Raw genomic sequence first — 13886 nt, forward strand, 5'->3', positions numbered from 1 at the left:
TGTATATAGATTGGGGGAGGGGGGAATAATATTCATCTGCGTATCCAGTGGGCACATTGCCTTGTTGTGTCTGTGTAAGCAACACTCTCTCCATGACCTCTGCATCAGCTCCTGCCTCTAGGTTCTTAACCGGTTTGAGTACCTGTTCTGACTTCCTTCAATGATGAACAGTGATGTGCAAAAGTAAGCCAAATAAACCGTATCCTCCCCAAGTTGCTTTTGATCATGGTGTTTTAGCACCACAATGAAAATCCTAACTAGAAGAGGATGTTTCTCTCTAGGTGTTGATCCTGGACATATTTTCATCTTTAAACTATATTCCTAAAAGGTCACGTGGTCTCCCACTTGTACACACGTTGGTGCTGTTTGCTTTCACTGTGAGGTAGAAAACATCCACTCGTGTTTTCCTCCACTCCTCCCAATTCCTATCTCTTTAAGGTGAAAAAAGCAACATATTTTCAAGCTGTATGCAGGTGTTAATGTTATAGCTGATGTTTCTCTCTTGGATAATTTTTGGCTCTGTCTCTCTTCCCTGGCAAGCACTCCTGACCTGTAGCTATGCAGACACTTATGCATCTCTCCCAGAAAGAGACCTTGAGGTGAAAAGGGGGTGTGGGCAGAGAAGTCCCACCAGGTACTGAAAAGAGGGAAAAGCTAAATGCCAGTAAACCCAGCAGTGGAGTGGATGTTCCTGGTATGGCATCAGTCTGAATGTTCACCACACCGAGACCCATGTGTGCGTTCACACACGGAGACCTCCATGTGGTGAACATATGGTGAGGCTGTGTTAGAGGTTGTGGTGTTGGGATGGAGGAAGGGGGGAGTCACTGGGAGCTGGCTTTTGAAGGTTATATGTCCTTCCCTGGTCCTACTCTTTTTCCTGATCCATCAAGATGTAAGAACTGGTGTGAGCTACAGCTCCTCACTGCCTCACACCAAGTCCCTCTATCAAGCTTTCTCCTCTGCAATGGGCTGTGTCCTCTGAAAGTGGTAAGTCCCCCCCCCTCCCTTGTTTCCATCCAGAATTCCATCAAAGTCATGAAAAAAAAAGGGAACTAAAACCACCACAGAGCAAAACTACAGACTGGAACTTCCAAACCCCCAGACTCTTTGAGAGGCAGGTGCCTCTAAAGACCCAGCGATCGCTTGTAAAGATCCCAAGTCCAAATTTGGGTAGACTATGAGGTGATCCAGTGGATTACCATGCATTAATGACAAAATACTTTGAGGCTAATATTAGAACAATTAACTTGTGATCTTTGTAAGGCATAGATATAAATTATCATTTATTTTCCTAAGTGGTGTTTGTGAAACCAAGAGAGTTCCTGGAATCCAAGAGACCCACAATCTACTGAACTACCCATCAATCCTGATGGGTGCAATAAACAAGCATCCTTAGGGAAGCCAATGCTGTAAGATCAAAAGAGAAGAGAGTGCTTAAGGCTGAAAAGGTCCATGAGTTCCTGGAACTGCTTGGGAGCCTAAGGTGGATTCCAGTGAATGAAACAGAGATGCGGAGGCACAGGTACAGTGATTGCAGACTCCGCTTTAATCCCAGCACTCGGGAGGCAGAAGCAGGCAGATTTCTGAGTTCGAGGCCAACCTGGTCTACAAAGTGAGTTCCAGGACAGCTAGAACAGTTCACAGCCTCTGCATTTCAGGTAACCACGTATCCTCTCCTGGGAAAGCAAAATGATCTAGAACTACTATGCTGAACTGTCACTCCTTTTTTAGAGAAGAGCAGGATCTTACGTAGCTCAGACTGACCTTGAACTCCTGATCCTCCTGCTTCTACCTCTGAAAAATAAAGTCTGAAAGTTGGTTCCTATCCTTAATTCACTTATGCACTTGCTGTGGGTTCTGGTCTGTCACTTTGTTTCCTTCACCCAATATGAAAGTTTGGATAACAGTGCTGAAGTCTCATTGTGTTTTCTTAACTTTCCAGACAGAACAAGATTAGACCAAAAAACAACAACAAAAAAAAAAAAAAACAAAAAAAGAAAAGAAAAAGAAAACAACAACAAAAAAAACCCCCTGGAATTCTAGATAAAGTTTAAGTCAATCAATGGTAAACTAGAGAAGGCCAAATAGTTACTTACCTTAATGAATATGATCACTCTTCATTGTCCTATGGAGATCTCAGTTCCCAGATAGTCAGCCCTGAGGATACTTAAGTCTCTTTCCTATATAATATGATATACTATTTGTACAAATCACCCCCATGTTAATATGAAATAAATTATATGTAAATTACTAGTGTGCTATATTGTCTAGGGAATGAAGATAACCATCCCTAATCCCAATACAATTCTTAAAAATATTTTCAGCCTCATGGTTCATTAAATATTCAGGTAATCCATTCATACAGAGGGAACACGTTAGTCAGTACTGGCTGTTTAGGCTGTTGCCTGACAGTAACATCAAAGTCCAGGACTTCTGAGGCAAACATGAGCACAACATGGAAGACAGAATTTTAGTGAATAGTCCACAGAGGCCAAGCCACTTACCACGAGAGATGCAACAAATGAATATACTGGTTCTCAAAGAACTCATAACTGGAAACAGTGCCTCCCAAGTCTATGGCTTGACCATTCTTATACCAAGTCACCTCTGGCTTGGGCTGACCTGATGATAAAAAAAAAAAAAATTAAAGGATATTAAATATTTTTCAAAAAAATTGTAAAAGGGTCAGTTGAAGTTATAAATAGGAATTAATAAATTATAAATAGGAATTAATAAGAAGGCCTATTGATGAGCACAATGGGATATGCTAGTGAAATACAGAATAAAAAATGCTCAAATACAGAAACTATTTTCTAAATTATCCAAAATAAAATAATCCTCCAAAATTAGGGTGGCTCTGCAGATAAATGCACTTGCTATTGAAGTCTAACGGCCTGAGTTTGGTTCCTGGACTCTGCATGATTAAAGGAGAAAACTGACTCCCATGTTGTTGAAAATCCTTTTAAATTTTTAAAGTGTTTATCCCTCTGACCTCCAAATGTATTCTGTGATATACATGTATGCACACACACACATATAAAATATATGATCAGTAGCAGAGGTCAATTTTTTTTTAAAGTATCCAGTAGGCAAAGATGTGAGTGGTATTTGATTTTTAGTGCCACATGGAGTCAGTCATATCCAAGATCCTTGCCCTTGGGAAATGAGTTTGTTTCACTCTAGATTTGGTAAACGTTTTAAGTTTTATCCAACGGAGATGCAAATAATACCTTTCCAGTAGAAAAGATAACACTGCCGGGTGTGGTGGCACACACCTTTAATCCCAGCACTTGGGAGGCAGATGCAGGTGGATTTCTGAGTTCGAGGACAGCCTGGTCTACAGAGTGACTTTCAGGACAGCCAAGGCAACACAGAGAAACCCCGTCTCGAAAAACCGAAAGATAGAAAGAAAGAAAGAAAGAAAGAAAGAAAGACAGACAGACAGACAGACAGACAGAAAGAAAGAAAGAAAGAAAGAAAGAAAGAAAGAAAGAAAGAAAGAAAAACACTATAAGGTTTTGCTGCTCTGTAGGGTATTAACCCAGCCAATGTATGTTCTCTTAACATTGCTAAATTCCTTTTAAATATATTGTATCTCAGGCTTAGTATTCCCGAGTTCTTTAACTCATTAGTGAGTTGAACAAAACCTTTGATGGCTAATTTCACATCTGCACAGAGATCACTTTAACTTTTGTTTCTTTTCAAAAGATTTGTCTTTCTTTTCACTTACAAGTTTGTATCTGACCCTGTACACAGGAGTCTCAGTGCCTTAGGAAGCCGCAGGGATGCCCCTGGAGCTGTGTTAAAGTTGTGAGCCAGCCAGCATCCACTGGGAATCAAGCTTAGGCAAGAGCAGTGCGCACTCTTAGCTTCTGAGAAAGTGGCACTCAACCTTTCCCAGTGCTGTGATCCTTTAATATTTTGGTGTTACTTCATAACTGTCATTTTGCTACTGTTATGAATTGTAGTGTAAATATCTGTGTTTTTCAACAGTCTTAGGTGATCCCTGAAAAAGAGTCTTTCAGAACCCAAAAGGGACAAATTGAGTACTGTTCTAAGCCATCTCTTGAGACCTTCACCCTACCTTTATGAAAGTTACATTTTTTGTGTGTGTAGTGCTGGATCCTGCACATATCATAAGTGCTGACTAGTTTAGTGTCAACTTGACAAAGCTATCATTTAGGAAAAGGGAGCCGTAGGTAAGAAAACGATTCCACCAGATTGGCCTTTGGGCAAGTCTGTGGGCATTTTCTTAATTGATGATTGATGTGGGAGGTCCCAGGCCATTGTGAGTAGTGCCATCCCTGGGCTGGTGGTTCTGGGTGCTCTAGGAAAACAGGCTAAGGAAGCCATGAGAAGCAAGCCAGTCAGCAGCACCCCTCCATGGAACTCCTCTGCTTCAGTCTCACCTCCAAGGTCCTGCCCTGCCCAAGTTCCTGTCCTGACTTCCCTCCGTGAGACTGAACAACCAAGCGCGGCTTGAGAGTTGTAAGGTGAAATGCATACTTCTTTTCTCCCCACGTTGCTTCTGAGTCATGCTTTATTACAGCAATGGAAACCCTAACTGACACACTAGACAAGGGTCCTACCACTTAGCTACAACCCAAGCCCACTGGAAATTTTGCTTAACAGTGCTTAAACCTGACCTGAAAGAACAAGGTAATTTTTTTTTAAAACCAATGTTTCTATGAAGCCTACAAGGTGGCTCAGTGGGTAAAGGCACTTGTTACTAAGCCTAGTGATCTGAGTTCCATCTGTGAGACCCACATGATAGAGGGAGAGAACGAACTCCCAAAAATTGTCCTCTGACCCTACATGTAAGCTGTGGCATGCAAGTGTGTGTGTGTGTATACATATATATATGTATATATATATAATATTGTATATACCATCCTGAGCATGCTTCGTCTCCTTTGATTGCAGAAGCTAAGTAGTGTTGAGCCTGGTTAGCTCCTTGAATGGAACAAAAACAAAAATGCCATTCTCTTCCTAGGAAGAAGCCTAGAATATCTTTATCTTCTAGGCAGGTCTTCTGTACATGTGAATGATATTATCACAAAAACTGACACACCCACACTTCTTCCCTTAGAAGGGTTCATTCCTCTCTGGTGATCTATTAATAACTGAGTGTGCTGCTCATGGGCCAATGGAGGGATTTTTACCCACACAATGGGGATTTTCTTTCTTTCCTGTTACTAGGCAAGAAAGTTTCCAGTGTGTCCCAACGAGCTTTCTTGGCACCCTCCATGTCACCAAAAGTTATCAAGTGAGTTGCGGAGTACCAGAAGCAAGGCTCGGTATTGGAAAACGATACTGTTGTGAATTTATACAGGAATGGTCTTGGGGTTTGTTTCCTTCTTAGCTCGTTTTTGGCAAAGCAACCCAGAGGGCCCCAAAGAAGTCTCTATTCTTCTAAGGCTACAGAAAACAGTAGGGAGAAAAGAGATCAGGAAGGCAAAAGCCAAGAGACCTGAACCACAGCAGGACCTGAGAACACTCAGGGCCCAGCTCCTTGTCTGCACGGCAAGGTTATGAATGGCACTTCCCGCAGCTGTGAGGTATTCCTACCTTCTCTTCCAGGTAGGTGCCTGAGCAGCTGCCCCCAAGACTAAGAATGTAGAGGCCCACATGTAAAAGTACTCCCTATAACAGCAGCTGCCTGCCTCAACTTCCTACAGGTAGATGGAAACAGTCAAGAGGAACATCCCTGAAAACCACAGGAAAAAGAGGCTGTCAGGCTTTGTTTCTGCCTGCTCTTCCCTGTCTCATAGCCCCACCCTCAGCCAGCTTTCTCCAGCCCCTGCTTAGGAAGCACTGGGTTCCTCCTTTTGTGTGTTCGAGGGGCTTTTCCTGGAGACAGTATGTAAAGTATGTGAGAGTCAGCCCCTGCAACATTTTCACCTCACATCATCCATTCAGCCTGACTAGGGGCTGGTTGCTTCCCTCCAGTTCCCAGGTTGCTGCCAGGCTGTTTCCCTGTGCATAGTCTGAGCCTGGAACCATCAGCCTGAAAGGAGACATGCATGGGGAAGTGGTATCTCGTACCATGTGGACGGTTCTCTTTTCTCCTGGAAACCTCACCTAAAACTTCTCCTGCCTTCCTGTTTTCCAGTGCTAAGAATGGAACTTGGAGTCCTGCTAGGCAAGCAATCAATCACTGAGCCATCCTGCCCCACCCCAGCCTTCCTCCCCCTTTGCTTTTGAGCATCTCTGCAAGTCTCTGCCTGATCTACTCAGAAAGATCTAGCTACTATGTGTGAGACCAGTGACCAAGTCTCAGATCTATCTAAACACGCAGGGTTTTCTCACAAGACTGAGGATCAGTTTGGGTTTCTCCTTCTGTCTGAAGGATTGTCAAAGATCACTGAGAGTGAGGATGAGTACCCCGAACTCCAGACCACTTTATCTTGACTTTGCTAACTAAAGATAGTCATTTCTCTGGCCACCACTCCTCCTTTGACTTAGGAAGAGAAGATGAGGGCTGGTGCTTTCATGTTTCAAGGGTAGATACGATCTAAGAAAGAAGAGAATCGTCTACATAGATAAAATACCACTTACTTCTCTGTCAGATTACTGTGTTTTTCTTCTTTATTTCTGTGTACATGTGTGTGTGTATCTGACCTTGATTTTATATATATATATGTATGTATATATATATATATATATATATATATACATATACACACACATACACACAGAAAGAAAGAGACAGAGACAGAGAGACAGAGACAGAGTCAGAGAAAGACACAGAGATACACAGAGAGAAAGTGTGTATGTGTGTGTGTGTGTGTGTGTGTGTGTGTGTGTGTGTGTGTGCACATTGAGAGTGCTACAGCATGTTTGTGCAAGGCAGAGGACAACTTTCATGAGTCAGTTCTCACCTTCAGCTATGGGACTCAGGGGTTAAACTCTTGACTGTCAGGTTTATACTATAAATACTTTTATCATCTGAGCCCTCTCTCTGCCCCTTAACTTTCTTTTAACGAACTCCTTTTACTACTGAGTCATTAATGTCTGATCATCAACTCTGAGTGATCTATTCTCCAATCCAGGGATAGCTCCCACGTTTGGCCGTACATCCTCTAGATACCTCTTGCTTCTGTTTTAAGTTGTCCGTTTGCTAGCACGCTTGAGGGTGGTGGCAGTGGGAGACAAATTTAACCAGCATGGGAATGTTGGTTAAAAGTAGACTGTAGAGCTTGATTTTATGAAGTGAAGTTATTCGAGCCATTCCTAGAGGCCACAGAAAGTAAAGAGTTAAAGTATCTGAAAATTAACCAGGAGGGTTGCCTAATGAAGAGCCAGAAGGTAAGAAAAACCATTCAGTATCCAACATATCACTTGAAAAATGTCACAGAGGATTTGGTTGCCCAATCAATTCCTCAGAATGAGTTTCCAAGATAAAATTTCCAGATTGTTGTTTTCGTTGTCTTTGAGCCAAGAAACTTAGTCTGCAGAGAGGCATGAAGGTGTGTGTAGCTAGTCTGGGCTGGATAGCAGATAGGCTGGGATGAGCTGCAGCTAATCTGAGTAGGCACTAGTCTAGCGTGCTTAGAGATTAGTGTAGGGGTCATTACCAGCTATCATGCATCGTAGCACGACGTCAGAGTTCTCCGGAACCTTCTGGGAAAGTAACGTTGATAAGAAACATAGCGTGCGCCTCTCAGGGCAGCCTGGATCTGTCATCCTTTCATGCCACGTGATCTGAAACATAAACAAAGCCACCATCACTGTATGCTCTGTGGTTACTCTGACCTACTTTGGAATCCCAGACGCCATGAAGTGTGGATCTGCTACCCAGCCACAGTTGTGCCAGGAGACAGTTGGAGGGTCCTCAGCACCCTTCCTAGAGTACAGGGCTACTGGGATAATGTGTCAAAAGGCCACCTTACCCCTCTCAAAATAGTTTGCACTTTCTCTGATCTACACCTAGTAGAAGCCTGGTATTCCACATCCTCCCATGGCAATGTTACGTGTACAGCTGGGCATCCCTGCCTGAAAGCCACCAATTGAACAGTGCTGGGACTATCCCAGAGCTTGGGGAACACACACTGAGGGAGAATGAGCCCATGAGCCTGCAGTTACAGCTCTCTCATCTTGCTATGCAGGCTGGGAACGAGGCTCAGTTGAGAGAATGCTTTTCTGGTGCGCATGAAGTTCTGGGTTCCATTCCTGACATCACATAACCAGTCTGCAGGTGTAGACAGGAGAGTCAGGAGTTCAAGGTCACCCTTGGCTTATACAGCAAGTTTGAAGCCAGCGTAGGCTAGATGAGATCTTGTCTCAAAAATACAAAATAAAAGAACAAACAAAATATCATTTATATATTATTTATATATTGCCCCCCCCAAAAGAGTTGAATGGATTAAAATGAATCTTTACAAGGGAGAGATGCTGAAATTTGAAGACTTTTGACAGCTCTAAACACCAACCAGGTACACAGGGAAGGGGCTGGGCTTGTGCTTTTGAACATGTATGCCTTCTTTGGTAGTAACATACTTCTTAGCTATCAGATAATGTTAGTTCACTTAATGTATCTTAAACTAAGAGTAGTTTTGATGCCCCTTATATTGCATACATGAGGAATATGAGGCTCAGGGAGTTTCCTCAACAAGGTGACAACAGCACAGCAAGTGGCTGCCACCCTGAAGCTGTCTGCCTTTGTCTGGGACTATGCAGGCTAACACTGCAATGACAGTGGTCACAGCTTGTACAGATCTGATGTAGCAGGTGGGTCTGAATCCAAAGGACTTGTTCTTCCTACTCCACCGACAGACAAATGTCAGCATCTCCCACCAAAGTCATCCTTCACAAAGTCCCGAGCTTTGAAATCACAACTCGGTCTATCCAAACAGTCGGAAACTGCTTCTGCTTTCAACCCTCAAACACCACGGAGCTCAGAAAGAGGGCAAGAACCACAGGAGTGTGGTGAGTGAGAATGGAGAAGAGGGAATTTGAAAATATAAACGTTCAGTCTAGGAGTGTTGGGTGCCATAAGATAGCCTGGATGTCAGCCATTAACTTCCAGTCCCCACCCTTATGTGGTCCAGGTGCCAACACCTTAACCATTAACACTCAGTTCCCACCCTTTCCTCTTAGTTTTCTAGAGTGTCTAATACCCAGAGAGATGGCTGCCAAAGAGAGGTTCCCTAGCATTCGTTGAGGATCTCACTGGCGCCCACGCAGTCGGTGAGGGGCAGGAGTGAGGAAGGAAAGCTAATCTGGTACAAAGAAAGAAACTTCACAGTGTGGAAGAACTTCTGCCTCAGTAGCAGGACCCAGCTCTGGAGGACCAAGGGGCTCCCTGTTCAAGTTGAACCAGGACTTGTGGTGGTGACAGAATCTCACACTAACAAAAAGACTCTTTCTACTTTGTAGTAACGACCTAGATCTATGCTCCTGCGTGGCCCTACCTAGTAGGCACGCCTCCTAGAAAATTCCACTAGAAAGGGCTGGACATTCCGTTACTAGAGAATGCTATCTAAGGCCTCTCTAGCTATTGCTGGGGTTTGAATCATCCCCTTCACTTCAAGATGTTCTGTTTAGTTTAGAATAAGATGTGTCCTTGATCAAACTGTCTCTGCACGGGACACCTGCACGCTCGCCACACTCAGGTAAAGGCACTCATTTAAGAGAACTCGCTGCCGCCTCCCCTCTATCTCAGGAAGCAAGATTGTGCATAAGCCTGAGGCTCTACTGACTCGTTTAAAGGGTGGGAAATGCTGCAGAGCTGAAGGTGGTACCTGTTAGCAACAAACAGCAAGAAAAGTCATAAATGCTTCGGCTGGAAAAATAAGTTTGACATGCCCCGTGGCTGATAGGCCCTTTTGGGGGAAACAGAAAGGAAGGTTGGCAGGAAGGGTACTTTCAAAGCCTGAGTTCTTTGAGGATGTGAAACTGCTTTTCCAATATTTTTGGTTACAGGACTTCTATAAACGCAGATAGAGCCTGAAGCACGTAGGGTCCCTGAGTAACTCATGATCCCGTGTCAGAGTCAGGCAAGCCTGGCTCAGTGTAGATGGCGAATCAGTTACATGGGACAGGAAGATAATTCCCCTGCAACTCCATTCCAGAGTAGCTCACAAGCACACTCAGTGGCTGAAGGTAACTGGAGATATGCCTCCTCATGCTGCTGCAAAGACCCACCTTTGTAGAACAGGCAGAAGAAAAATGAGTCTTCAACAGCACTATAGTTAGTCGTCCCTCACTAGAGACTCAAGGGTGGTCATGGAAGCCAGAGCTATCTATTTGGTTTGAGGTTTGTTTGTTAAGTCTGAATGTGGGTTTAAGATTTTAAAGTCGATATTGCTCAGTATTACTGAGAAGAGAATTTTAGAGTTAGAGGTACACATAAGGCAGAAAGAACAAATCTAAGTCACCTTTGGTTTTTCATCTTGCATTTCATTGTGAAGTGCTGAAGGTCAAACCCGGGGCCTAGATAATATTAGGCAAGTCCTCTACTATTGACAACACTCCCAGAGCCTATTTTTTGAATGGTATTTTATAATACCGTAGCAAATCCTGTGCATGTGTTCATCCATTCTCCATGTCACAGCAAAGGGGGAGGAGCAAGAGTTGGCAAAACGTATGGACTTGTGGCTTCAAGTTGGAAATGCCACCCCCTGTGACTTATTGACCAATGTTATATTTAAAGATGTCTGTAATGAGATAATTAGCATACCACATACTGCACCCACTGAAAAGCTCTGACTCCATGACTTTCCTTATAACTGACTTGTGCAACCAGCATCCCCACAATCGCTTTAAGAACGTGCAGTCACCCGCAAAGGAAGCCTCACTCATCTCCCCATTTCATTATTCCCATGCCCAGTCCCTGTCCACACCAGCCTGTGACCACCAAGCCACTTTATAGTTCTGTGGATTTTCTTCTTCAGGAAACTTCGTACAACCAGACTCTTCCTCTTAGCATAATGTCGTCAATGTGCATTGTCATGCCTGCAGATGAAAGCCATCACCATCAAAACTTGTCGGGAAACACTGTTGGCGAGAAAGATGACTACCTTGGCTCTCCACATTCCTACAGACTTACTCAATGTGTTCTGGGGGAATCTCCCAGCTGGAAAATGCTCTCCTGTGCAAGAAACATCCTAGGTTTCTAGACCAAACCCAGGCTGCCAGAAACAGATGGAAATGCAGCTCTGCCACTTCTCTGGGCAAAGAATGGAGCCTATTTCCTCCCCTGTCGGCAGGGCAATGGGAACAGTATAAGGATGAGAACCCATGTCAACTGCCTCCTAAGCCTCTGTGACATGATTAGTTCGTGTGATAGTAGCCTGGAGGCTCTCGGGTAGGACTGCCTCTTCTCAAGTTTCCTTTTCTGCTGTGGGTTACCACAGGGCTGGTTTTTTTGTTTTGTTTTGTTTTGTTTTGTTTTGTTTTTTTATGTGATATTCCAATTAAAAGATAAACAGGTCTCCTAGAGTAAGGTTCACCGAGAAAGTGATGCACAGAGCAAGCTTCCTCCCGCTCCAACTCCTACGGCCATAGCTGTGGGTTGAATGGAAAGAAAGGGCTCACAGAGCCGGGCTGGTGGCAAGGCCCCTGTGCGTCAACTGCAACTCCTCCAGAGGTGACCACTTCCTGTCAGTTCTGTCCCACACGTGAAACTCCTGACATGACAGCGTGGTTGACTCATGAGGTTGGGTTAGTTAACTGAGCGTCTTAGCCACTGGGCACTGACTGTTCGCTGAAGGAAAAGGACAGTTAAGTCGGGCTGTGGTTCAGGTTTCATGGCTTCTCTGAAGGTGAGAATGACGGATGAATGTTGAACGTGCTAAGAGGCGACAAATGGAGGCTGAAGTATTAGCGTCGTCAGGTCATCGTAAGGGGGGAGGGGAAGTGCATTAGCCCAAAAGAACACCAGATTTTTTCAGCCTCTCCCTGCTTTTCTTTCTTTTTCCTGTTGTGGTTCAGGGCAAGTTTCTTACTTTAAAAAAGAAAATGATACAGGCTTTTAATTATACAGGTCCTAAATACATACATTTATGCTTTTAAAAAGTACATATAATGTATGTGTTTAGAGATGACCACTTGGAAGATTTTCTACACACACAAACACACACTCATAAGAGAGAAGTTGGGACTGGGAAGGAGAGCAAGCCACAGAAGGAGTTGGAGGGTAACAGAGGTATAGGAATGATGTAAACATAGTGCTATTATTCGTATATAGTATAAAGTGTCTAAAGGTCGTCTGAATAGCAAGATAAGCCCTGTGTGAGCATTATGTAATATCTGTGGCCCTGGGCTTAATGTCTGGAAAATTATAAAAGCCATGCCTTTTGAGAAAGTGTGAGTCTATAGGCAGGTTCTTAGGAGCATTTCAAACATCTGAAAAGGACCAAGGTTTATTTTGGCTTGGCACAAAGAGTCAGCTGTCATCAGCAAGATCAAGGAAGAGGCCACAGCGTGCACACAGAGCACAGGAGTGGCTCTGACAGAGCTGGCAGGAGAGCCAGCCAATCGAGTCTTTTCACTGTGGGAGAGGCAGGGTTACTTATTACCATTGGCAGGTGCAGTCCTGAATTTGCCGAGTTACTGACTGATCTTTTAGACACCACACACACTGCTCCTTAGTACTCAGCCCCATGTTAGGGGAAGTACCCTCCCCAAAGGGGACATTTCAGAAGCACATGTTCAAGACAGGCTGCCCAGGGACAGGTAACATTTGGGGAGTGGATCTTGGCATAGTGGTGATTGCTTGTGATCCCAGCACTTGGAAGGCGGCAGCATGAGGATCCTGAATAGAAAGATCCTGTTCTTGATGTGTCTAGTCCTGCTGGGACTAGATGTCCCAGGGTGGGGTGGTACCCAAGGGGTAAGAGGATGTTCGGTGCATGTGCAGTTCCAAGGCATGACCACATTTAATCCTCGTAGTGAGATCCCCACATGTATATCTTTTCCTACTTCACACATATTTATTTGGGAGCATAAGTAGATTATCATTTTCGTTGTTTATTCATCCGAGACAGTATTTCACGGTGTAGCCCCAGGCTGATCTCAAAGTCAATATCCTCCTGCCTTTGCCTTGAAAGTGTTAGGGTCACAGGATGTGACTCCGTATACAAACCCTCCAAAGAAAGCAGTGGGGACCCAGGTTGGTTAGTGGCTGTGAGTGGGAAGAAGACTAATTGACAACACACACACACACACGTGTATGTATGTATGTATGTATGTATGTATGTGTATGTATATGTTTATGTATGTATATGAATGTATATGTACATGTCTTTGTGTTTATGTGTATATGTGCATATGTGTATATATGTATATATATGTATATGTGTGTTGTATATGTGTGTTGGTTTATATATATATATATATATACATTAGATATTGTAGATATGTATGAGGAGGATATGTTTTATATGTGTGTTAGGATATACATCTTACATATTAGATATATGTTATGTACAATATATGTCTTATATATCCATATATATATATATATATATATATATATATATATATATATAAAACATATCCTCCTGCCTTAGCCTTGAAAGTGCTAGAATCACAGGCAGGGCTGCAATGTGATATGGGCCCAGGTGAGTTGTTTTCAATATATATAAATGTATATATGCATATATATACACACACACACATATATATACAGGTTAATGCATACACACACATACACAGAGTTCTATGAAACACAAAAGAAGAAGGTGGGGCTATTTGGCAAGAGGCAGGACACCAACAGGAAAGAGGAGAAAGCACAGGAAAGGGTAACAGAGGATTGAACATGAGCAAAGTATACAATATACATGTTTTAGCATGTCATAGCAAAGCCCATCTATTGTATAATGAATATATATATCAATAATACTTTTTTAAATACTACATGTGCCCGAGAAATCTTTTGT

At 43.3% G+C, this 13886-nt stretch overlaps 1 protein-coding gene across 1 annotated transcript in view; it reads right to left on the minus strand.

Annotated features, from left to right (window-relative positions):
* The window catches only part of Alpk2 (alpha kinase 2), a 123853-nt gene that overhangs the window by 100834 nt on the left and 9133 nt on the right, over window positions 1-13886 (minus strand). Inside the window, exons 2-3 of the mRNA XM_021151041.3 lie at window positions 7581-7707; window positions 2508-2625 (exon numbers count right to left, since the gene is read on the minus strand). Coding sequence (XP_021006700.1) covers window positions 2508-2625; window positions 7581-7689 — 227 coding nt within the window. The 5' untranslated portion in view covers window positions 7690-7707. The remainder of the gene's footprint in view (window positions 1-2507; window positions 2626-7580; window positions 7708-13886) is intronic.

The sequence above is a fragment of the Mus caroli genome, unplaced genomic scaffold (assembly GCF_978045245.1).
Source record: "Mus caroli unplaced genomic scaffold, Mus_caroli_1 scaffold_19, whole genome shotgun sequence".
In the NCBI taxonomy this organism is placed as follows: domain Eukaryota; kingdom Metazoa; phylum Chordata; class Mammalia; order Rodentia; family Muridae; genus Mus; species Mus caroli.